General features: G+C 42.4%; 1 protein-coding gene across 1 annotated transcript; it reads left to right on the forward strand.

Moving 5' to 3' along the window:
* Positions 1-593: 593 nt before the first annotated feature.
* On the forward strand, positions 594-27182 carry LOC128362246 (ephrin type-B receptor 3-like). Its single transcript, XM_053322987.1, has 15 exons — positions 594-658; positions 5120-5792; positions 9535-9690; positions 10685-11020; positions 13426-13560; positions 14195-14350; positions 14858-14966; positions 16507-16559; positions 16798-16920; positions 19059-19306; positions 19844-20059; positions 21012-21161; positions 21606-21805; positions 24826-24981; positions 26913-27182. Exons 1-15 carry the CDS (start codon positions 602-604, stop codon positions 27019-27021), a joined length of 2877 nt encoding a protein of 958 aa, XP_053178962.1. The 5' UTR covers positions 594-601; the 3' UTR covers positions 27022-27182.

The raw sequence follows: 27182 nt of genomic DNA on the forward strand, positions 1-27182 counted from the left end.
CTCCTCTTTTGTGACACCTAAGTTTATTACCCCCTGGTCCATTCAAGCCTTCTGTTGGGTTATATATCTTGTGGAGTTTTACAACCTGTTACTCACTGTATGTGTGTATGTTATCAAGTGTGTGAAGTGTGTGTGTGTGTGTGTGTGTGTATGTGTGTGTGCGCGTGTGTGTGTGGGTGTCACAGTGCCCTGTGGGAAGCGGAAACCTTTTCTTAGTGAGACTCACTGTTGTTTCCTTTCCCCTGTATGAAAGCAAACATCTAATTGAGGCTAATTAGCTAGACAAGGATCCGCAATAAAATGTCACAATACTTCACTGATCACCCACCTAGATCTCTGTCTTACTCTCCTGCTGTCTGCAGGTCTTCCTGTCACGCCTTCAAGCCCACACACGCATAACTTCTTTGTCTAACTGATTCTAATATTGCTCTAAGCTGTTATTCACCCAGTTATCTGAGAGGAACTATGGTCAAAGCGGCAATCTTATCTCTTCCATTGATTATTTCATCACATTGCTGGAAAATAATTGAAAGTTCTATTGATCTCCTTTCTGTTCCTCTTTGTCTGATCTGGTTTGTTTTTTCTGTTTACAGAGACGTTGATGGACACAAAGTGGGCCACGACAGAATTAGCCTGGACCGCGCACCCTGAGACAGGGGTGAGTTTACTGTACAACGTTTGTGTGTGTGTGTGTGTGTTTATGAAGAGTAACATTGATTAAATAAATCCCTTGTTCGTATAGTAAATTCTGTGTTAAGTGTATGTGTGTTTGTGTGCACAGTTATGCCTATACATACAGTATATCTGCATGCGTTTGAAGTTGAACAGTCCTACACACTTTTATCAGCAAATCACTTAAAATTGATTACATAAATCCCTTGTTTGTATTGTAAATTCTGTGTTAAGTGTATGTATGTGTGTGTGTGCACAGTTATGCCTATACATACAGCATATCTGCATGCGTTTGAAGTTGAACAGTCCTACACACCTTTATCAGCAAATCACTTAACAGGATATATTTTAGCATTCGACATGATGCGCTTTTTAGTGAGCAGAAAAAGATAGACTGCAATCCAATTTCACTGACCCGCCCAGTCACAGATGTTCCCTTCTCTTCGCTACACTTCACTTAAAGCATGTGAAAAACATCAGTTTCCTCATTAGCTAACCTCTTAACATTGACATATCTCTTGGCGTTGACCCATTGCATGTCTAGGCTTCCAAATCTACCACACACAAAGTGCCAGTGACAGCCTCATCTTCTATTCCCATGTGGTCTCCACAATGGGCTAAAGAGGAGCAAAAAGAGTCTTGACCCCTCCTCAGCTATACTTCAAAGACTGCCAGCACTCCTCCCCTTGCCTTTGTGTGGCCCTCTGACTTGGTCCTTGTGTTTTGAAAAGTGGGCCCCCATTTTTTATATTTTATTTGTACCCCAACACACTGGCAGAGAGATTCCACCCCAGCTGTTCGAAGTCACCCACCCTCCTTATTCTCCCCTTCTTTTACTTCCAAGTAACTAAGCACTAATGAAGCAAGACACACTGGCCACCTCAGCTGAAACAATCAGTAGGGCAAAACCCCCTCACAGTCTCTCGTGCCCTCCTTCCCCTTCCTCCTTCCCTCCTCCCATCTGTCCATCTTCCTTTCCATCCCTCTGAGACCCTCCCCCTTGTCAAGCTGCAGTGTATCAGCAATGCTAAATGGGATAAGAACCTAAAAAACCCCTCCTGATTACTTTTCTTACCAAACCCACAACAGATTCTCCTTTTCAAGAGGTACATACAGTTCTGCACTCCAGATTTCCCACATTACTAACAGAAAGACTGGAGATAAATTTCTCCTCTGCCTTCTTTGTTTTTATTTTGCAGCAGAATGTGCCACAGAGGGTGCATGTCGCTAAGTCATCTTTTCCTTTTTGTATTTTTCCTACTTTTATTGTTCTCTTACACACAGACACAAGACTCAAAAATCAATCCTCACTGTTGTCTTGCTTGTGTCTTCATGCACAATTTTATGTGTGTTTATTTGTATACTTTTGCGGTCTTGTAATGGGAATGTCACAGCCTGTTTTTTTTTTTTTACGGGTGATGAGCACTCAAGAGTCGATACAGTGACTGAGAAGACAAACAAAGCTGCATACTGAGGGAGTTGCAAAGTGGGGGGTGGGGGTGGGGTGGGGTAGTTGAGCCTGAGATTAAGTAAAATCCAGAGAAATTTCCATACAGACAGTGCAAGAGACATAGACAGCATGTAAAAGGGAAAAAGAAAGAAAATCTTAGAAATAGACCTACTCACAAACAGCCAAGTCTGAGTCACAGCATTTCTGTCTTGTTTCACAGTGTTGCACAACACACAGACAAAAAACTACACAGACAAAATATAAGCAGTGTCCATTTGTGACAGTGAATGAGAGACATAAAGGCGCTACTATTCATGGCACCAACCTTGGTTTATAGGTGTGAAAGCCATTCATATGGGAGTGAACACACTTTTAAATATTTATATGTGCAATGCAGCGTCTGCTCATACCAAATTGTGTACGTGTGTGTACATGTTTTCTTTCACTTCATTCTTTCACTGTCTGCATTTTGGTCTGCCTCTGTCTGTGTTGCCTGTAGCATCTGTGCATCATGCATGTCTGTGTGTATGTATGTCTCTCTGTATTGTGTGTGTGTTTGTGTACTGTATCATTTATTCTCCAAAACAGATGGCAGATGAAGGGGGAATTCCACTTCATAGCAGGGCTCTTCTGAGATCTGGAATAACACGGAAGGACAATATTAACGATATACCAAAAGCTATAGCTAGGATATCACTCTCAGCATGCCAAAACATGTCATAAACAAGCTAAAATATCCTCAAAATTTGCCTCGGAGAGATTCACATTAACAACAAACTAATCACAATAAATGTACGCTACGGCATTAAAGCTAATGATACAAGTTTATGTAAGTGGGCATCAAGGTTACTGATATTTAAAAGGATGGTTCGCCAAAAACATTTGTTCCATTGTAAATCTTTGTATCAACTCTCACACAGTTTCCACAGAGAAAGCTGCTATGTTTAGTTTGAAATAATTCAAGTTACAATAGTATTAACAGGACAAAAAATATTAACATTTTTATAGGAACTTCTTCAAACTCTAATGTTGCACAATCTAAGATATACTCTATTTCTATTTCTATCCCCAGTGTGTTTCTAACAGACACACCTTTGCCAAAATATTGTGAAATATGTTTCTTCCAGTGAAGTTTTGGACCTTCAAGAAGGACGATGTGCGTCACCAATGCATTGCTCATTGTCATCTGAAAGTAAAATTTAAAGCTTTGATTGGAGAGGACAAGGGGAAAATGGAGTGGATCGCAAATCTTACATAACAATTCATCTTGTTTAAAATCGATGCCAAGAAACTTGACCCTTTTTCACATGACCTACTTAATTCATTCAGACTTGGTAAGCAGGCGCCGAAAGTGTTTGGCCACTGGTGCGTGTCCCGCAGGGATGACCTCTCTCTAAACACACATGCATACACAAACAGACAGACATAGGCTACATACATTTGCGCAAACACACAGACTAAGTGCAAACACACACACCCGCAGACACACACCCACAAACACTTGGCTATACCGCTCTTTTGCATTGGGTGATTTATTACACTGAACTAAATATCCATTGACACTTCATGCTTTTAGCCGTCCCATTGACCCAGCCGGTGATTATCGATTCCCTCTAGTTGCTTCCTCCTTCTCCTTGCCTCTCATCAGGCCATCGTTTAATGCCACAGCCAAGCTATGCGCATTCTCCCTCTCTCCCTCATGGCATCTAGTCTCAGATGAATAGCCTTGTCTCCATCACATCCATATCACAGCCTTAATTAAGATGCTCAGATGGAAACAACTGGCTCTGGAGAACAAATTGGTGCCTTTCCAGAGTTTCAAATGTTCTCAGGCAAACTTCTGTCCCTAGAGTGCAACCATAGACATTTAATTTTGTTATAGATGAGTCTTAACATTTAAGACTGAAGTGTTTTATTCTTGTAGGACAGCATGGGGGTTGAGTGATTAAAAAGACCATCCTGTAATCAGAAGGTCACAGGTTCAATCTGAATGGATTCAGATAGCAAGTCCAATGACAGCCTTATGGACTATACAGTCAGCAATGTTCTCAATCTCTGATGGTCAGTTTTAGCTCTAGCCTAATGCAAAACACTTTGAATTGCCCTTGTATTTGAAAGGTGCCATGCAAATAAACTTACTAGGCCTTGGCTTAGCTTGAAAAAATAAATGATTGGAAAGGAGGGCAGGTCCATCAACACACATGCAAACAGACATACTATACACACAATAATCCCTATTTGAAGTGAGATGATTTAATTGCGGTGTCCTCATTTGAGATTGAAAAATACATTAGAGTACAATGTCTCATACCAAAGCTTTTACAGTCTAGTTTGCTTGCACTAATTTAATGAAGCTGGTAATCAAAGTTTAGAAAATTTAATCCAATTTTATCCTCAGTAATTTACCCCCTGGGTACCGTAGAAGCATTGATAGATGTAGAGGAGTGTAAAAACGGAAAAGCATGAAGGTTAACTTTCCTCGTCTTTATTTAGAGGACGTTGCGATCATTGCTCGATAATTGAAGCGTAATTGGTTGTGAAGCAATGTGGCTTTTGCTTCCAAAGAGATATGAGGTAAACATGCTGTGGTGGCTCTATGGTGAGGAGGTGACAGGTTGCTGTAATTGTGATGAATTTGCAGTCCTTGTCCCTGGCTTTTCTTCGCTACACTAACCTGAGATGAAAGGCATAGCATGGCAAAGGCAAGGGAATATAACTGAAAATACCTGAGAGGAAGAAAAAAATGTGTGTGTGTGTATGTCATGTCTGTCTCTCCAGGTCCTAACCTCTGCCCTGGTACTTAAATTCCTGCTTCATGATGCAATGTGACTGAATATAGCTCTTTAAGTTTTAATACAAGGTGTACCAAGATTGAGGGAATATAAATTCCAGAAATCAGTCTCAGTATTTCCCAAATTGTCTGAGTATTTGTCAAACATATCAACAAACATGAACAGCTTCTAACTTGTTAATGTTACTCTTCTTCTTTCTTTGTAGTGGGAAGAAGTGAGTGGCTATGATGATGCCATGAATCCCATCCGGACTTACCAAGTCTGTAATGTGCGTGAGCTCAACCAGAATAACTGGCTACGCAGTGACTTCATCCCACGAAAGGATGTGCTACGTGTATATGTGGAGATGAAATTCACAGTACGTGATTGCAACAGCATTCCTAATATCCCAGGTTCCTGCAAAGAGACCTTCAACCTCTTCTACTATGAGTCTGACTCAGACTCAGCCACAGCCACCAGCCCTTTCTGGATGGAAAACCCTTATGTAAAGGTGGACACTATCGCCCCAGATGAGAGCTTTTCCATGCTTGAATCTGGACGAGTAAACACAAAAGTCCGAAGTTTCGGGCCGCTGTCCAAAGCTGGGTTCTATTTGGCCTTCCAGGACCTTGGTGCTTGCATGTCACTCATCTCAGTGAGGGTGTTTTACAAGAAGTGCTCTACCACCATTGCCAACTTTGCAGTTTTCCCAGAGACAGCAACTGGGGCTGAGGCAACGTCCTTGGTCATTGCACCAGGAACTTGTGTCCCCAATGCCCTGGAGGTGTCCGTGCCACTGAAGCTTTATTGCAATGGAGATGGGGAGTGGATGGTTCCCGTGGGAGCCTGCACTTGCTCGGCCGGTTTTGAACCAGCCATGAAGGATACTCAGTGTCAAGGTAAGTGTTTTCATAACAGACATTTTAGTTTGTTATTTAATGTTTGTGATGCTGGATTAATCTAGGGTTTAGAGAGTCATACTACAAATGGGGTACTAAATGTTGAAGTCCTATGTTGAATCTCTACAAAAACTACACAACAGTGTGCTGTTTGTTTTAGCATTTTATGAGCTTACCTGTCTGGAGGATGGTGAGGTTGGGGTAACTTCTCTATGGCAATCAATAATGTATCAAATTATTATATCTGAGAAAAGCTATATTTGCATTTTAAGCACATATTACCTGATGCGTCTATGCAGAGTTAATTGCAATGAGGTAGTGGCAAGGGGTCAAGGTGTTGCTGGAGGACACTTCATCTAGATGAAGTGTCCTACAGCAACATGACTGTTGTGGACACACAGATTGCTGCAAAGATTGAATCTGTATTGTTTTGGTTACAGATTACAGCCCTATCACTAGACTGGCCAGCTGCCATATTATTATGAGCCATTTATTTGCCTTGTATCTTTTGACACATTAATCCAATGACTACAAAATAGAATAATATACACTAGATGACACTGTCAGCAGGCGGCTGTTCACTCCTCTGACCTCAGTTTTGCTTGGCAGCTGGTTGCTAAATAAATGGAAATGTAAGGGAGGGTGTCTGTTTATGAGAGCTGGGAGGCCCTATGATGGTTTCAGGTCTGATGAAAAACATGACAGGTTCACAGAGGTTTAGAGCAAGGTGAATTTAAACAGCAAGGTCCCAGCTGAAATGGAGTACAGGTGACAGCGGGAGGAGAACGGAGGATAAATGGCAAGTGTGTGTGTTGAGGGGTATGGGGGCGTAAAATTAGGCTTAGGTTGCATAGGTCAAATGGAGCCAACAGAATGAGAGAGAGAGGGGGGAGCAAAGCAAGGTTACTGATGAGCAGGATTGATTGCAACTTGCCTGTGTGTGTACAGTTTGTGCACATTTTGCCTGATATTCTTGCTGCCTGGGTTCAGAAGGCTCATATGTTTTATAGTAAATAGATATGAAGCTGAAAAGACCTTTTGTTCAATACCCATATGGACGAGAGTTTATCCTTTAAACTGGCCGGTGCTGGCAGACCATCCATAGTATAGTAAATTTCAAGCATGGTGTATGTGAAAACTCATTTGTTTGTTCCTGGCAGCTCAAGGTTAAAGCCCTGGTGACTGAGCCCTGATAAAACTTTCTTTAATCAAGATTCACTTGAAACAAGGGATAAATCTTCTCTTCTCCTCTTCTCACATTGCCTGTCCTCTGGTCCACCATCCTCTCCCACAATCTTACTTGTTTCTAATCATCGTCTCACAGACTCTTCTCTCCGCTTTTCTGTCTACATTCCAACACAACTGTATCTCCTCCAGCTCCATCGCAGTTTTGCTCCCCCACTTTTTCTGTATTAGCCTCTACCTCTCTTTCTCGCACTCCTTCCTAATCTGAAGGCCGTTGCTCTCATTAATACCCCACCAGAGTTAGAGTAAGGATGTCCCCATTAATATTAATCGATGACCCTTTTTTTTTTTGCCTTTCCACTCATTTGCTGCACATTTTTCGCCTACAATATTCTTTACTTTTTTTCTTCATGCTTCACACTTTCCAATTTAAGCATACATTTTAATCAGTTCCTTAAGCTCTATGTTCTGCATGAGAGGATAAGACACAGGGGAGTGGGGAAGAGGGGGAAAAAAGCGCCTGCAGGATTAGCATTTTCTATGCCTCCACCTCTTCCACCTCTCCCTCCCTTTTTTTCTACCCCCTTGTCTCTCTTTCTTCCTCATTCTTTAGCGGTTCCTCTACGGGGAAATTGGATGAAAGGAGGAGGATGACCCCTTTACTCACTGGAAGTGATTGATCAGCACTTTCAACCCTTCCATGGAAAAAAATGCCTCTTTTAATGGGAATGCTCCTTCAACATCTTTCGTTAGGCTAACATGTTCAAAAACCAATACTCTCATCCCTTGTGAGTTGAGAAATTGCTTGTAGTTTACTTTGTGTTGGATGAACTGAATTTGCATGGGTCATATCAAATCAAAGTTGTTCTCCCACCTGGCAAAACTCAAGGTCATTTTTTATCTGTTAATCAAGCAGTGCTTCCTGTTAGCCAGTGGTGTGGCTGGCTCTGATTAATGGTGGAAGAACAAATACACTCAGTGCTAATGTACACAGTTCACACAACTAGTGGTTATGTGCTAATATTGAACTTTCAAAACCGGGAAAATAGCAGGAGCAGGAAGTGGTCGGCTGCAGATTTGACCTCCAACCTTGGTTGTTTCCAAGAGAGTAGAAAAACAAATTCAGAATCTATGGTGGTTATTATCATTCAGGGGGACAGACGTAGCAGTGTGTCCTTGACATTGACGAGCGAACGCGCTAGTGGGTCGGCTAATCAAATGGCCCCTGTAAACTTTGCCTTTCTTACCTGCTCTCGTCTTTTTTATTAAGCAACACAGCAAACTCATTCATCTTTTAATGAGACAGTTTATCAAAGATATGGAGCCTGCCAAAGTGTTCTGGATCACAGTGCCGCTATCAGTGTTTCCCTTCACGTCTGCAACTTATCACCTGAGTTATAAACTTCCAAACAGCTGCTATAAATGGAGATTGGACCTTTACAACAGCTAGCTCTGTTTTTTATCTAATGAACTAGGCTTCACCTATTCAGTATGCAGTTTTGTTGTTTTGAACTATGTTGAACGTAGTTTGTTTTTGAATACGTTTCAGTAAATTGAAGTGGCATGAAAGGTTGAGAAATCCAGACATACTTTGCGAAGAGGAAAGCCTCTTAGCAATGAGTGCATTGAAGTGACTCGAAGCCAGAATGGTGTGCGTGTGTATCTTTGCAGACCCATGTTTGTGTACACATTGGTATGTGTGCCATTCTGATTCTCTGTGTGTATGTTTATAAGTATTTCACATAAGGAAAAATTCAGAGCCCTGTGTCATCACTTGGCTGTGAAGGTATTGTATGTAAATTTGGTTGACAGTCTTTTCATGTGAGCATGGGTAAACAGTGACATGCTGCTAAAAACTTTCAAAAAAGTTTGATGAAGAGGCTCTTCATAAGTGAGGCATACAGAAACCTGAGGGTTTAAAGGGACAAGAACAAATCATGTGCATGTTGGGCTTGAGTGGCATCTATTTTTTGCATACCTTCCTGACATTTTACTGGGTGTACAGTAATATGAAGGTATTTGCCAGCTGCACACAAAATACATTATGAATATGGGTATTCATCTGTAGTCTTCACGTCCTGCAGAGTCAACGAGCGGAAATACGGACAGCGCCACTCTCCCATTGTGACTTACAATGTGGTCGGAGGGGGCATTGCATGCTGCCTTCTAGTGCTTCTTGTAAACTTCAGGTTTCCTCAAAGTCTATTTTTGACAGTATTGAAAATAGTACTTTCGGGATTTTAAAATACCCTGGTATACTGCAATGCTGTGTTAGAGCCCAATCCTAATGATGCACACACATTTACATTGAAAAAACACTTGCTAATTACATCGTCATTTTACAGTTAAGCTGGAACAGTGTTTCAAATCGTATGAGTTGCAGTATACTATTTAAGATTTTACATTCTGTTACCAACACTCCACACAAATGTTTCATTGAACTTTATTGTACACAGTCCTTCAACTGCTCCATGGCTACTTTCTAAACCATTAATTTTAGTATCTTAAGTTGTTATTCGCACCTTTATTTTAACATCTTTCTCTCTTTTCCCATCAGCTTGCAGCCCTGGCACCTTCAAATCCAAGCAGGGAGACAGCTTCTGTTTGCCCTGCCCAGCCAACAGTCGTGCCAGCTCAGGAGCAGCCAGCGTTTGCTCCTGTCGAAATGGTTTCTACCGCTCAGACACTGACTCTCCTGATTCTCCCTGCACAAGTAAGTGAAGACAGCCTTTATTTAATCGAGATAGCATTCTCATCTTTCAAAGTCATGACATACAGTATAGTGTTATTTAAGCACTTCATTCAAAAACAAGACAATTACTGCGTGTTCTTGTTTCTCAGTCAAAATACAGACAGAGCAAATGTACTGGTATCCATAAAAATTAAATCCTGAATGAGAGGTAAACATTCTCCTGAATTTCTCTTTCTGAACTGTGACATTAGTCACATTTATCAGTTCTCAGGAGCGCTTTCCCACCATGGCACACAGACAGCAAACAATTCTGCTTGCTTTCTCACCGTTATCCAAAACTTTATCATCCAACACCTCCCCCAGCCACCTCCCAATGCAGTCTATCAATTCTCAATGCTGCCATCCCTTCACAGACAGAAAGCAGAGGATTTTTTTTCTAGTAGCAGTGCAGTGCCTTCATTAAAAGCAAACATGCCCATGTAGGAGCTAATTCATTCACTGGTGAAGAGAGAAGAATATCCTTTTTTCTGTTGCTGGGGTGGGGGGCTTGATTCTCCCACAGCGCAGTGAGAGATAAGGCTCCGGTAATTGGATAAGAATTGCCAAGCCTCTGCCAATAGTTAGTCTCACACTCGTCCCCCCCAGCACTTCACACACATACATGCATACACATAGTGGAAGTGAGCATGCAATTCAAATTTGAACTACTGTCCTCTTTTTTTCTGAAGAACTGCTGGAAGAGTCTGTTGTTATGTGAAAGACAAAAGAGAAAGAAAAAAAAATTCTAGTGTGAAAAATATAGTAATACCACAGCACAAGGAACACTTTTGGTTTATGAATTGTAATGATATGTAAACTGTACTTTGCAATAAGAATCTCTGTCTATTGTCAGTATGTCTCTGCATTGTCACAAAAGGCAAAATTATTTACAACTATTGTGCATGGAAATTGAAATTCATTCTCATTCCAAACCCTTTTTTCGTCATCTCATCTGTGCTTTACCTCCCTTTTGCAGCTGTTCCTTCTGCACCACGCAGTGTCATCTCCATTGTGAACGAAACCTCGCTTGTGCTGGAATGGAGTGACCCACGTGACTTGGGCGGCCGTGACGACATCTTCTACAATGTCATCTGTAAAAAGTGCCTGCCTGAACGGGGAATGTGCTCACGGTGTGACGACAATGTAGAAATCTCACCACGCCACCTGGGCCTGACCCAGCGCCGCGTGGCTGTCCGTAACCTTCAAGCCCACACACAGTACAGCTTTGAGATTCAGGCAGTCAACGGCGTTTCCAACAAGAGCCCCTATACACCTCAGTTTTCTGCAGTGAACATCACCACAAATCAGGCTGGTAGGTACAGCACTGGATTCTGATGACTACTTGTCAAAGATCAATATTGAACTTGTGGGCACTGCTAAAAAAGACACAAAAGTGTCTACTTAAGAAATAGTGATCAATTTCTTTTTTGCATGTAGGAGTATGTTACATATTTTCCCTTTGAACAGGGATAGAGAAGGAAGACATTCTTCTGAATGAGCTTAGAAAGGGACCTTTTTCACACGCCCACATCATGCTCTGTACTAACGCCGCTGCAAATAGCAATAGCGAGGCAGTGTGTATTCAAAGTGTTGAACCTTCAGTATTCTAGCTGCCCACTGCTTCCAACCCACTGCTCCTACAGCCCACAGCAACAACAGTAACTAGGCCAATGAAGCAATCCCTTTTTTATATAGACAATTTCCACTCAGTTGATGTATGTAGAGAATAATTCATGGTAGTAACGATAAGCTATAGCATGTGTTTTTTTTTTGGATACTTTTTTGGCTTTTTTGCCATATAAATTGAATGTCAAGGTAGATACGTAGGTGTGGTCTGTGGAGTATTGTTGAGCTTACTCTACACTTGTGTTCTCATGAGATGGTGTCTTTGTTTTGGTTCTCCCAGGGCTCTTAAGTTGTGCTTTGGATGTGTTTAGTCTCTATGTTAAATTTGCTCTTTGGGCAGGCTTAGACAGCACCAAGGATTATCCTTTGCCCCATCCCCCATCATTTCCCTCTTCTTTCTATGGCCTTGTTGTCCTCACCTCTACCCTTGCACTCCTGCTCCTGAAGGATTGCCTTCTGTTTGTGGGTCTAGGACCCAAAGCCCCACATGGCCCCATGTGAGGCCCTCATTGTTTTATGAGGGGTCTGGCACTGGGCTGACAGGGACCAGTGTCCATCCATGGTTGCCCCGGGTCAGTTGAGTGCAGAAAAGAGAGGAGAAAGGAGCGGTCAAGAGAGCATCAACTGTGATCAGATTATCCCCATGTGTAGTCCCAAGACCATCCCTGCATGTGCATTCACCTTTTAACAACCAAAATAAATACTAGGGTGGTGATAAGCCCCAAGGGCCACCTCCATGGTTACTTCAACATCTTCTCCCGGAGGAGGGCCCCTAATCCCCTGGCTAGAGTAACCAGGGGATCTGCCTAAGAAGTATTGTCTTCTGGGAGAGAAAGAGAGACATGGAGGGCTGGGGTGGCTGGGGCTGGCAGGGAGGGAGAGAAGCAGGGAAGGGTTGGAGAGCAAAGAGAGAAAAGGAGAAACAGAAGGATGTTTGGCCACAAATACAAGCAGCAGAAGGAGAAAGGAAATGCAAGGGGGAGGAGGGATCAAAGAAGAAAAACTGGGGATTAAAAAGTTTTTAACCCAAATGAAGAGACTGTGGAGGAAGGGCTGAAGGATGGAAAAGAGTTGGAGACAGAGAGGGGATGCTGGTCTGTAGTGCTGAAAAGGAAGATGAAAAGTGAAGAGCGGTGGAGGACAGCAAACAATGAGGAAATTAAAGAAGGTGATCGTTTGAGTATAGGAAAAAAGTAACATCATTTTTGAAGAGAAGGTACCACTGGAGAGAGACAGTTATGAAACAAAAACAATGAAGTAGACAGAGAGGGGAGAATGAGTCAGAGGTATGTAACAGTTCTGAGCTTAGAAGCAAGGAAAGAGAGACAGGGAGGCAGACAATACTTGCCCGTTAATAGGCACATGTGAACAGAGCATGGAAAGCTCATGTGGGTGGAGTGCTGGTGTGTTTGATACCATATCCCTGGCAATGTGTGTATTTGTCTGTATAAGTGTGCGCATATTATATGAATTAAGTAGCCGATACGGCATGTGTTCATTTATGTGTATTTATAAGTATATACTTCGTATTATGGTGCTTATTTAAGTTGTTCTCTCCTGACTAGATCCTTGATTGTTGTATCAACTTTCATGTGTATGTCACTTTGGATGAAACATTGTATATATGCACAGTGCATAATACATACAATTTCTTATTAAGACTAAAAAGAGAAAAACACTGAAGGATCATAAATGTAGTAGTGGTTCAGCATGTACTTGAATGTATGAAATGTCTACATCTGTATATACACTATTTGTGTATACTTGTTCCTCCACTACCCTAATGTTATATGCCAGAGGGAACTGCATGTACCAGAGACTTATCCATCAGTTTTGTAGTTTGACTCCCCTGTCACAGGAGAATCAGACATCCCCTCTCCCTCCCCAAGGACTCAGAGAGGGAGAATTTGAGCATTAGTGAGGAATGGTTCTGCATACTAACCACTGGCCAAAGCTTTTCACAAAGCCTAGAGCCTAAGTCTTCGTATTTAGGCTTGTGTGGACACACAAAGGGCATAGAACTTGAAAAGACATAACACAGAAAACGTTAAAAAAGGCGGATTTTCTCTTTATTTGTTTTTCCCTATGTAGCTCCATCTGCAGTGCCCACAGTTCACCTGATGGCGGCCACAGCGAGCACCATGAGCCTGTCCTGGCTGCCTCCAGAGAAACCCAACGGAATCATTCTGGATTATGAGATTAAGTACCATGAGAAGGTAAGCGGCAGTGTAAGTCAATGCCTCTAATTCAATCCAATTCCATTGACTCTCATGGTCTCTGTTTCATCTGTGTTTCTGTAAATGTGGAAGACAATGCCTCTGCTGATAAACACATGGTTGCAGCGAGGCAAGACACAATTTCCAATCTTTGCTTGTGTGATCATCTTTCCCTACTTATTCCCCTCTTTCCATCCCTCTATCCCTCCTTCATTTTTCTCTTTCTCTCTTCCCAACCCTCTCCCATATTTCCATTATACTCTGCCCTTTTTTGTTCCCCTAATTCCATCTCTCACTATTGCCCTCCCTCTTACCCCCCGTCCTGTCTCAATCCATGCATTTGAAAGTTTCTGTATTTTCCAGGGAACCATAAAGTTGTAACTGGACATGCCTCTGGGAGAGAACAAAGGCACTCAGTGTATATCTTGTTGTCTTGTCCTTCTCTCGTCAGATTAACACACCAGCTACAATCTGTCTCTCTCAATTTCTGTTCCTTTCTCTCGCTTTCCTTTTTTGGCCTGCCTGCATGGTTAAATTGATCAGCCATTTCAGGAAGGTTAGAGAATCAGAGAGGGGATAATGATGAATGAGACTTATATTTCATTTTGTTTTCATCTGTGATCGTGTCTGTCTGCAGGATCAAGGTGAGGCCATCGCCCATACCATGACTGCCCAACGGAGCAATGCTCGCATTGAAGGTCTCAAGGCTGGTACACCTTATGTAGTACAGGTCCGCGCCCGAACAGTGGCTGGCTACGGTCGTTACAGCAGTCCAGCTGACTTCAGTACCAACCTGCAAAGTATGTCACTCCAATACCTACTTTATTACTTAAGGATATATTGGGCTATCTCGCTCCACAGCAATATCTGTAATAGTTCTGTGCTTAAGCTTATGAACATAATGGAGGCTCAAAAGCTTATAGAGCTAGAAGCTACTTTACCTATTTTTCAATGAACTGAAATCCTTGTTGAAAAATTCATGACTTATGATTAGGTGAAAATCTACCATTTCCGAGCAATCAGGCAGGGTATCAGCGTCTTGCTCTCTTGTGCTTTTCATTAATCAGACAAAGCAAAAGAACTCAGTAGTCTATCTTACAGTCTTAATATACACATTTATTAGTCAGAGGTTGTTGGCCGGAGGAACACAAAGGTATGGCTTTACTTATGTAAGCATACAATTTCAATGTAGGAGTGAGAAACATATTGTATAAATCTTTAGTTAGACTTAGGCAATACAAATGGACTACAGCTAATGTGGGTGTATGTTTGTGACAAGTAACTATTTTCTTTCTTTGACCCTTTAGCTGACCCTCCGAAGTCATGGCAGGAGCAGCTACCACTTATCGTGGGATCAGCCACTGCTACCTTGGTCTTCATCATTGCAGTTGTGGTCATCGCTATTGTCTGCCTCAGGTCAGAATATAATTCTTCTTTTAGCCTATCAAAAAGTTAGAACATTTGAATGATGAGAATGAGCAATATGGGAGACTTTACTCTTACTCGTGTACTTTTCCCAGGCTTCTAGAATATGTTCAAACAGCAAGGACTTCAAGAAACATTTGTACAAGACATGTTTACTTCAAGTTGAAAAAACTGAGATAGCTTCAAATGTCAACTTTGTTTGTATGTCCTCCAAACCACCCCAGAACAGTCTCAGCGGATTGCTGTGCCACCTGTGAGGCCACTGAATGCCAGATTAGCCTTCTGAATCTGTGAATAGTAAACAGCCTTGGCTAAAATGCTATTTTGCTCACTGGACACAGCATGATGGAGCAGCTGTTGGGCCTGATAGGCCTGCCCTCATGGCCTCACTCAGAATCAACTGTGTGGTTGCCCGACCACAAAGAACCCAGATGCGCCCTTGTCTGCTGGGCCCAATTGACTGGGAAGATGCGAGTGGCTGCTCACACCTTTCAAAAAGTCTGACACTGTATCAACTGCATCTAACCATACTCGTTTATCCTTATACCACTCATTTGTCAAGCAGCAAATGCAGTGTGTGTGTGTATGTCTATATACATGTGTGAAAGGTTGGCACCCACCACTGACTGGCACCCACTGGGTTTCCTGCACAAGCCAGTTCAGGCAGCGGCTGACAAGCGTGGGCATTGGTCACGCTAGACTAAATAATAATCTTCCTGCCCCCCCCCCATCTCGTTCTTCCTACTGCCTGTTTGCTCTCCTCTATTTTCACACCGCTACATTGTGTCTCTCTCAGGGTCTTGGCTTAACCGCTGCTCTGAGTGCCACAGAAGAAGAAGGAGAAATTGTAATAACACAAAACACAAGGCTTTGGCATATTCCGGAACCAAATTAGAATTTGAAATAAGATGCAAATCACCATCGGGTATTATTGCCCTGGTTACTGGTTAGACAACAAAGGAAGCACATTAACATGTAATTTCAACAACCCAGCCCCCTCGCTCTGTCATCGTCTGTGCCCCCCCCCCCTGCAGAAGGCACACATTAAGGAAGATGAGGACACAGAAACAGAGAGAAGGAAAGAGAGAGTGACAGCAAGAGAGCAAGAGTCCATGAGGAGAAAATAAGACACAGATTGAATTGAAATGAAAAGTCTGTAGGGCGAGACAGCTGAGCTTGCTGTTTGAATCTTCTTTTGTCTCGGCTGCCCATTTTGGGGTTACCGAGAGTGAATGTCTTTCACTTGCTGCTTTAGACAATGGTATGATGTCCTTTTGTTTAGACTTGTGTTACAGTCCCCAAGTATGAATTACTTCACTGCCAGGCATTGATACAATCTTTATCTACAGTGTGCTGCTTCCAATGCAAAAAACACAAAACATCTTCACCAAGCAACATTGTGGTGTGGCTGCATCTCAGCAGACATTATTAGGGATCCACTTTCTCTTCATGTCTTTGTTCCTTTCCAGTATTTGCACCCTACTGTGTGCAGTCCACATGACTCAGTTTGTGTTTTCATCTTCCTCAACAGAAAGCAGAGAAATGGTTCAGAATCGGAGTACACAGAGAAACTGCAGCAGTACAGTAAGTGACATTTCTGAGACAAATCTCCTTTTTGAATTATCCACATTCCACCAACAGCAATATTTCTGTTTCTACTTAGCAATGACATAGCATCCCCAACCGCTAAAGAATAGCTCACATAACATGAATTTGTTTGATGATATAGTACAGTAATGAAGTGATTTTTACTTGGTTATTATAGAAGATGTTTTGGCAGCAAAGATTCACTTTCCCGTTCTTGCTACTGAATCCCCTATAGTCACGCCGGGAATGAAAGTCTACATTGACCCCTTCACCTATGAGGACCCCAACGAGGCGGTGCGCGAGTTTGCCAAGGAGATCGACGTCTCCTGCGTGAAGATCGAGGAGGTCATTGGCGCAGGTAACCCACCAAAGCTCCTGAGCTACAGGGGGAAGACTGCTAGTCACCTCCAGGCCATACCGTTAGAGGACTTCACACCAAGCGGTACTTTCACTCAATTCATCGCTAGCCCTCTACTTGCTACCTCCCCTACCTCACTCGTCACCTCTTAGGAACCCTTTTCAAGTCTTATAGATATCTCCAGCACTCTCCTGTGTTAAAATCAGTACTAGTTATGTTGTCTTTCTTTAAGTTAGCTTTATGCGCAGTCCTAGCACCCTTGCGTTGTTTTCTATACCATGTGCAAGTAGTTGTAACACTTTTTGTGTAATGGATTATTGTTAAACCTGTGTCCTTAAATACATTTTGAGCCCAATCCTGGAGCAGGAGAGCTGCTGTGCAAAATTATAATAATAATTGCATATTATTATACTATAGCAGTAAACTAACTCTAATTGATAAAACATCTTCTTTAATCTAATGAAAGCAGATTTTGGACAATGAATGATTTCAGCCCCATACAGACAAGATTCATTTCTCTGGGGAAGCGCTTAATCATGCCCATGTGTGCGTGTTTTTTTTTTTACATCCTTCCAATATTGATCACTGGCCAATTATAAAATGTTTGCTGCATTTGTTGGGATCAGGTACTTCCTGCCCATATACTTTATGCTTTGACAGTATAACCTGAGTATTTATAGTTCTCTGTTTCCTACTTTTGAATATCATCAGTGTGCACATTTTTTAATTCTATGGAGTAAAATGAAAGATTTTCATACAAACCAATTTTTACTGACATACATGTGGAGCATCAGACCCCACAAACTTACTAAATAGGTTATGGCTCTCTTACATTAAATTGTTTCAAAGTGTTTTAGCTTGGTGAATGTGTTGGCCTTTGCAAAGCAATTCCAGTGATTTGCCATCTACTTGTGAAAGGGCATGCTAATATTTGCTTTCCACATCCCGCTGAAATATGAATCCTGTCTGGATGAGGCATAAAATATTACAATGTTTCTTGTCCAGGATTGGCTGTTTTTTACCCCACTTATTTTTAAGTGACATCTTCCTTCAAGATAGCTTTCACTATCACTATATTTGACCCCTGTTCCTTGCACTGATGTGGTTGTGTTTCCTTCTTTAGAAACCCTCCCTGACATTTGATGTTGTAGATAGTAAAGTATTTCATGTATTTGATATACTTGATAGTAATATCTCTGCTCAAAAGCTGCAGGACTGTGCCAAGTGAGGTTGAGTTTTCTTAGCATTGTATCTGAGCCAAAATGGAGGACGTTGTGATGGCAGAGATGGGAATCCCTACTACTGCTTCTGCTACTACCATTACTACTGCTACTACTACTACGACAGCTCTTCTACTGCTGAGGCTACTACTTGAAACCCGTCGCTTCCCAGCATTCGCCTTTAAAGTGACAAACCCTCAACCCCTGTTTTCCCTGTCCCCCTCCTCTCCTGTCCCCCTTACTCAATCCATCCCTCCATTCCTCCATCCCCTGCCCTCTATCCCAATACTTCCCTCACTCTGTCACCTTTGCACCCATGTTGAAACACATTGTTGTCATCGCCTAATTGTTCTTGCACTTATGCACACGCTTGGTGTAGACTCTAAACGTAAAGCGTCGGCAACCCCCAGAACCCCTAAGCTTCTGTCTCCACCCATCTCCTCCTCCTGTGCCCGCTTCACTGATCCTTCTGAAGCTTAGCACCAACCCCCCCCCCCCTTCTTTCCCCTACCTTCTCTGTCCCCTTCAACTCCTATCACCCTATCACCCTTGTTTTTTTTTATTTCAACATGCATTTGTTTCTACTCTACATCTGCTCATATTTCATTACCATGCCTCACACTCATCACGCTGTTACTTTTAATCTGTAGCTTAACAGCACAAAGTCACTGTATGCTCCCCCATCACCACCATCCCTTGACACTGGCCTAGAGTCCTGGCTTCTCTCGCAGTTCCCCCTGTCCCATCCCTCCTGCTACCCTTCCCTGGCTCCTTGGTTCTAACCAGTTAACTGTCCCCTCTCCCCTCTTTTCCCCCACTCTCCTCCACTCTTCCGTCATGCCTCTCTCCCCTCCCTCTTTCTCTCTCTCTCTTTCCATCTTTGCTGTTTCTCTGGCTATCTCACCTGGGCTCTCACAGGAGAGTTTGGGGAGGTGTGCCGCGGTCGCCTCAAGCTGCCTGGACGCCGGGAGATCATCGTAGCCATCAAGACTCTCAAGGTGGGCTACACTGATCGCCAGAGGCGAGACTTCCTGTCAGAGGCATCCATCATGGGCCAGTTTGACCACCCCAACATCATTCGTCTGGAGGGTGTGGTCACCAAAAGTCGACCAGTGATGATTGTGACCGAGTTCATGGAAAATGGGGCACTGGACTCTTTCCTAAGGGTAAGCAAGCACACACAAACACATCACACACATTAAAGGTCTAATATCAGATATCTTATAAAACATGTATTGTTCCAAATCTTCTCGACTTTGCTTTTAGTTATCTCCATTTCTTTGAAGCTATCAAAGGTCTTCTTAAACTCAGCTGCAAAGCCCACAATGAACATCTGACAAATGTTGCATTCAGGCAATTGGTGACATTTATAAAGAGCTCAGTTTCTAATGAATCTCTGCCTCAAAGTTGCATCATATAGTACACTGTCTGACAGAGAGAGGGGAGTTTTACAGGGATATAGAGAAGGTAGGGTGGTTAGCCAAAAATGAGAAATATGTTACAATGTGAAAAGATTGGAGATGAAAGACGTGGGTAAGAGGACATATGCAAAGAAATGATGCAAAGACGGTAAGAGGCATTGAAAACAGAAAGACAGGCAGGACAAATACAGGTAAAGGGAAGACAAACATGCATTCCTTTGAACATGCAACCTTGATCTACAATCCAATTTATCCTTGTCATTCTCTCATTTCCTTTGCCAGCTCAATGACGGGCAGTTCACAGTGATCCAGCTGGTTGGCATGCTGCGCGGCATCGCAGCAGGCATGAAGTACCTGTCAGACATGAACTACGTGCATAGAGACTTGGCTGCCCGTAACATCTTGGTCAACAGTAATCTAGTGTGCAAGGTATCAGACTTTGGCCTATCTCGTTTCCTCGAAGATGACCCTTCAGATCCCACCTATACAAGCTCACTGGTGAGTCTAACTGCCTGCATGTGCTTGTGTATTCATGTTTGAAATCAATGTTTAAAGGTGCTACATGGAACATTTTAACATCAATATATCATTATTATGTTAATTTTAGTCTTGTTCACAACAATGAGTTTTAAAAAAAAAAATAGATGTGTCAAGTCTGTTCCCACATGATATGACCACTGTGGGAAGACAGGGAGGTTTTTTGTTTGTTTGTTTGTTTTTACTTGCACTACAAATGGTAATACTGCTGTAGGACAGGTTCAGGCAGGAAAAAAGTACAGTCAAACAAAATATTTTAAATTTTGAATTATTCCAACTGAATGACTGCTTATCTCTTATTGATATCCGCAAAATATCTGGGATATCTTGTTGGATTTTTAAGATTTTTGAATGCTTAACCTGGAATGGCTGCAGAAGCTTTGCACTCTAGAGTTAAAATGACAAACTATGAAACAAGGCTGTTTGAAAAATGGTTTCAACATGTGTATATCCTATTCTTTAAGGCCAAAGAAAGAGCAGAAACACCCAAAGCGAAGAGTGGCAAGTCCTCTTGGTGACATCACTGATGTTAATTAGGGAGTGAATTCTTAATTTTGAGAGACACTGCTAGCATGAGATACCAATCAAATCGCCTGCAGTGCAATTTGTTTGATAGTTACATGATGGGATTCTGATATGAATTCGATATATCGATGTTGAAAAATATCTGTAGCACATTTAATATTGTTGCGTTAACTTCATGTGTTTGTACATATCATTTCCTGTAACTGTGTGACTAATCTTGTGTGTATGTGGTCTTGGGGTTCTACAGCATGCACCCTTGTGTTGTGCATCAATGTTTCCTCAGACTGTTTTTCTCACCATCTCTCTCCCTCTTGTATGTGTGTGACTCTGTGTTTGTGTTCCATCCCTCCAGTATTTCATGCTCACCTACTCATTCGCATATCCACAGGGGGGAAAAATCCCCATTCGCTGGACGGCTCCTGAGGCAATTGCCTACAGGAAGTTCACCTCAGCCAGTGATGTGTGGAGTTACGGCATCGTCATGTGGGAAGTGATGTCATACGGAGAGCGGCCGTACTGGGACATGAGCAATCAGGATGTAAGTTCAGAAAGTGACATGCATATTGTATGTTTCTTATAAAATAATATGTTAGCTAAGGTTTTCTGTTGTAATATTCAGCAAACTACTATGACATTGATTTTGCATAAGCTATTACACTATACCTTAAAAACCAGAAAATTGCAGTAGTTTTCTACCACTTCTGCTATCACTGTCTAAAAAAAAACATTTTGACTCTCTACATACCCGCCTACAACCACCACTCACAGCTAATCTTTCTCTGGCCCTCATTTCTATGTATAGCTTGAAGCCTTTTTTTCTGTTTATCTCTGACTTTCTCATCATTTTCTTCATTCATTCTATTCTATCTTCCCTTAGTTGCTCTTTTCATCTACCCATCTCTCTCCTTCTCTTGTCTGTCCTCCCTCTATACCTTACTTGGTGATTACAAGTGATTGTGACTCCTCTTTTACTGTTCCTCAGGTGATAAACGCTGTGGAGCAGGATTATCGACTGCCCCCACCTATGGACTGCCCCACAGCGCTGCACCAGCTCATGTTGGACTGCTGGGTCAAAGAGAGGAACCTGCGACCCAAATTCACCCAGATTGTGGCCACGCTGGATAAGCTTATCCGCAATGCTGCCAGCCTCAAGGTTGTCACCAACAGCACACAATCCACTGGGTAAGTTGAAATATTATGATATAAAAAGTATGTTGTCACATTAAGTTAAACATTAGTTTGAAAGGTCTGTCAAGCAAAGACTTAAAACAAATATATACAGTATATTTTGTTAGGTAGTGGAGAATGTGGAAAATCCTAATTAAATCATGTCTTCTATAGACGATTAGGTATAGATGATCAAAAGTTCTATCATGCCAGTAATTATAGAAATACATTTTTTCGTTCCTGGAAGTCCGTATTAGGTGGATTAGTGGTCTCCATAAAGGATATAATGTCTATTTATGGTCATTGCTTAAGTGCAGATTGATTTCCAAAAATCCTCTCAGATTTTCTTGTCATATCTTTGAGGAGAGGAGACCTGTTATACTCTGCTGATAGATTGCATTAACAGGACGTGAGTTTATTGAATGAAGTCACTTGACTTTTCAGACGTGAGAGTACTGACTGAGCCATTTCATTTGAACCTGAGCCAAAGCAACCACAGTAATAATTTCCACTGTGCAAATGTTCCTTATCCAAGTTGATACTGTGTATGAGAGTCACTCTGACTCAGCCGTAACAATCTCTTAACTCCTATAAAGTGCAGATTTTTCCTATTACAACTCTGCAGTTCTCACAAATGTAGCCCAGGCCCTTATGCAAATCCAAATTACCATCGCTCAATACAGCCCTTAAAGCTACTCCTCTGCCAACGGGGAGCTCAATCAATGATGTCACATCTACATTTAGCTGCACTACCTTTCTCTGCAACCTGTTTCTTGGAAAGAATTCAGAGGATAGAGGGTGGCAGAGTTGGAGCGACTGGGAGGGGGGTGACCTACCTATCTATCCCTGCATCAGGGTCTTTCTGTCTTGAGGGAGGGCCGCAGACAATCCTGGGTTGGGCTCATGGGGGAAACCAGGGTCTCGGTTGGCCACCGGAGTGACGTTCTTAGAAGATTAAGCTTGCGGTTAATTAGCTCGATTAAGGCGATGCAAAAAAGAGATGGGAGCGCCTTTTAATTAGCCACTAACGAGATTTTAAACGGGCCAGTGGAGAGGTGGCCTCCTGCCGAGAAACCTAACAAGGGAGGAGTGAGAGATGATACCATCGTCCTAGTCGGCATTGAAGGGTGGCTGGAGGTTAGCTAACGCTGTCTGGGATGAAAAGTTCTTTTAGCTATGTGTACTTGACATGACTGCGTAATGCACTACAGGTGTAAAGTGTAATGAGCGGTAGGTCTTTGGTGTCATTAGGCTTCTGGTACCAGTAGCATGGGTCTTTTCTGTGTATATCTCTCAACAGTTACTTTTCACTTATTCTCCTTAAATACATACTTCAGAAATAACCAACACCCACTGCTGAAACAACTTAAAAAAGCATTGTGAAATACCCAACCATTGACATTGAATCATATAGCTGTATCACTATGTAGCTAGCTTACCATATTACCCAACTTCCCTGCTGTGTTTCTGCTTGTGGCTCACATGTGGTCAGCAACAGTCTGGACCTTTTGAAGCCAACTTGAGAGAACGAGGACTAACAATACCCCATTAAGAGAAGCCAGCGTCTGGCGTTAACAACGGCCTGAGGCCTTAGGCTCTGAAGCATAGGCCTTATTAAAAATCACTCCATCTACACCACTCAATGGAGCCTCTGTATCACTGTTATTAACTCCCTCTATTTGCCTTTTTTCCCTTTTTTTCCCTTTCTCCATCCATTCCTCTTTTAATTGTTAATGAATCTAATGCCATCAAAATGGATGACAGGGATCAACAGAGCAGAGAGGAGGGGAGACAGTGGTGCTCTTTCTTTTAGCTTGCTCCCTCGTGTGTTTCTCCTCCTTCACCTCCCCACACCTCCCTGTCATCCCCCTCCACCTCCACCTCTTCTCTTGTTCATCCGCTCCACTTTGCTCAGTTGTAGCACAGTTTTATTAAAACTCCCAAGGTGGCCTCTCTATCTGCGGCACTGATCGGCACAGGGGGTTAGGCTCTTCTTTAAATCTGCCTTTTTGGGCTGACAGCAGATGTGCAGAAACATGAAAAACACACAAAAACACATCTCCAGGGATACACACACAGACACACTGATTAAAGGAATGGTCACACTGTTAAATACATTTATATGCAAAGGCAAGACAGTCTAACGCACTTGCAGGTTCGGGAGTCACTCGTTCTATGTTTTGAAAACAGGTTTATGAGTCAGTCCAAACATGCAGCCACACACACATGTAAGCGACATCTGTGTTTACATTCCACAGATATTTCTCTGTTGTTATTCCTGTCGTTTACCAAAATGTCTTCCACGTCTGTGGGATTGTGTTGCATGCATCCTTTTGTTAAGCTAATCTTGATTTCAGCAGACCAGCAAAGAGGCACGAAATCCAGTCTTCCCAAATCACATTTAAACCACATTTGTTGGTGGTATTTAAGTGAAACTCCGTACAACAACTAACATTATATTTCAAGTTTGTTTGTGTTGTTTTTTCCTACATCTCATTGCAACAAGAAGAAACATAACATAACAGGAAGAGAGTGATCCAGAAATGTCCAGGATTTCATAAGAGTTTAAATAGGAAACATGGCAAATGCTACATTCTTACATTGCTGATGCTGCCAGATAAATGCTTTCTTGACTAAAACAACTTTGATGACAAATCATAGTCTCTATGTACAAATATGATCAGGTTCCATGTGAATTTCAATTTCAAGAAAAGTTTTGAAAAGTATATTGGGTTCATCTGCTCTCTGAATACACATGTTGCCTCACCAGCTGCAGCGCCAGCATCCACCACCCATGCCTCCAGCCAGTCTCTCCACTCATAAAAGTGCCCCCCCAACAAACCCCCATTCCCCCTGCACACAGCTCCTTACATGTGGAGGAGAAAGAGGAGAGGGGAGAAGAGAGATGGAGAGGTGGCGCTCAGCGGGGGGCGTTTGGGGGTGAGGTTGGCCGGTAGAGGCAGTAGAGTGACGACCTTAACCCTCTCTCTCTCTCTATTTCTCTGTCTCCATCCTCCCTCCCCTCCCCCATGTAGGGTATCCCAGCCCTTGCTTGACCGATGTGTGCCAGACTATACCACTTTCACCACTGTGGGAGACTGGCTGGACGCCATCAAGATGAGCCGCTACCGTGACAACTTTGTCAACGCCGGATTTGCTTCCTTTGACCTGGTGGCCCAGATGACAGCAGAGTGAGTGAAGCGGGAGTAGATTCTGCTAATCAGGCCTAAAGTGATTGACTGGATAAATCACACATTGAAGACATACAGTATGCTGTGATGTGGTCCAATATTTATAATATAAATTAGTTTATTATATTCATATTATAGTGTAAAGAACACTAATGAGAAAACAGAAAATCCTCTATGCTTTCCTTGTAATTTGGTATGTAATTGACCAATCAGGATTGGTTTGCTGTTGGATTGCAAGGATTATGTTATCAGGATGATACTCAAAACAGTTATGTGGGTCAGAAGTGGACAAATCAGGTACATAATCCACAAGTATACCCTTGTAATACAGCGGTACAATTTTTCAATATGCACTTGTAGCAGGTTCCTTAACTACAATCTCCAGTTGACCTTGAAGACTCATCCACTTCCAGACCTGTTTACAAACAGGAAATGATGTAATGGAAATCATGGAAATTGGAGGCCAGTGATGATCAAATAAATGAATTAGGATTATAATGATAAATAAATCATCCTCATTAGCTGCATAATGGCAAAGGAGGTGGGGGTAATTTGTTTCAATTTGGTCAGGCTGACAGGTGTGGTGTACTGTGGCTCTCTGTTGCCCTTAATGGCCAGTAATTCCTCTAATGGTTCCCATTTATTATCATTTCATCCTCCGTCGCTGCGCTGATGGGGATGGCGAAATATGAAAAAACAAAAACACACCATTTATTTGTGTGAAATAGCAGTGATGTACCCTTATTTAGCTACGGAGAGGATGAATGTGGATTTGTGTGTGTGTGTGTGTGTGTGTGTGTGTGTGTGCACATGCACATACTTTGTGCATTTGTGTGTGTGTGCCTTTGTTCACATTTTGGTTTATGCACACACTTTTGTACTCAAATAGATAGGACCACAAAGTCATTTAGACAAGCAGAGAGTATAGTGTCTGTGTGTAATATTAGATTATCCAGTATTTGTGTGTGAGTGTGTGTTTGTGTGAGTGTGAGTGTGTGTGTGTGCGCACACACGCACGACTGAACGGAGAGGACACAGACTGTGGCACAGCCCCAACAGTCAGCTAATCGCTGCCCCAGACGCCGTCCGCTCTCCTCAGTTATCGACTGGGGAAATCAAACAGGAGAGCGGAAACGAGAGGTTCTCGTGATATTATTGTACAGTGTTAAACCAACATGGCCACAATGATTAGATTATGGCATCTGACTAATGACGGCTAAAACAGGTGTGCTCTCCCAGGCCTTTTTAAGGGTGTAGTAATGTCAACTGTATGTCAACATACATGCCCTCTACTTAATCTAAAGTTCAAGCTGCAGCTGGTCCGATCCCTTGGCTAAAAGACCCATTTATACTTTGTAGTCTTATTTGCTGCAATGTTTCTTGGATAATTTTGAGTACTGAGGAATGTTGTGCAACAGTGGCCAATTTAAAGCTGATTTACTGACACACAGACCCATTCTAAGTATGAATGACAGTCTACTAACTGGGTAATCTGTGTTATATTTTACACAACAAAAAAAACTCTCCTGACTCACTAAGCGGCAGGCTTTTATGGACTCTGTGAAGTCTAGCAGCTGCTGAACAGTAGCTAAATTTGCTCTGTAATCATTAACTATCACATTATGGCTGTTTGACTCCCCTCGTCTTGCCCACCTGCCAGGCAACAGAAGTATGTCACATTAGAACCAGCATTCGCTATACCTGGATGAGTGTCCCCATTTTGTTGACATACCCCGAGGAAGCCATTTTATGGGTGATTGCCAAGGTTCTTGCCTGTCCCTGTTCCCACCATCTCTACCAGAGATGGTGTTTACTTGTGGCTGAAAGTGAAATTTGCACTTCACCTTCATACATGTGATGTTTGCCTACTTTTTTTTCTATGACTGAGCCACCTGTTCTTATTTTTCTTCTCCTTTTTTCTTACTTCACAGAGACTTGCTGCGGATAGGGGTAACGTTGGCTGGCCACCAGAAGAAGATTCTTGGTAGCATTCAGGACATGAGACTACAGATGAACCAAACACTTCCTGTCCAGGTCTGAACAACAGGACACACAGACTGATGCAGTCGAAGGACAGCCAGACAGAAGAAAAAAGGGGGAGGAACTGTGCCAGAGAGAGCCATTGGAAAACCCTAGCTGCCTGACCCATCTCTGCCAATTACACGCTATGAAACTGGCTTGCAGTGCCTCTGACTAGTTTA

Source organism: Scomber japonicus, chromosome 7 (assembly GCF_027409825.1).
Source record: "Scomber japonicus isolate fScoJap1 chromosome 7, fScoJap1.pri, whole genome shotgun sequence".
Lineage (NCBI taxonomy): Eukaryota > Metazoa > Chordata > Actinopteri > Scombriformes > Scombridae > Scomber > Scomber japonicus.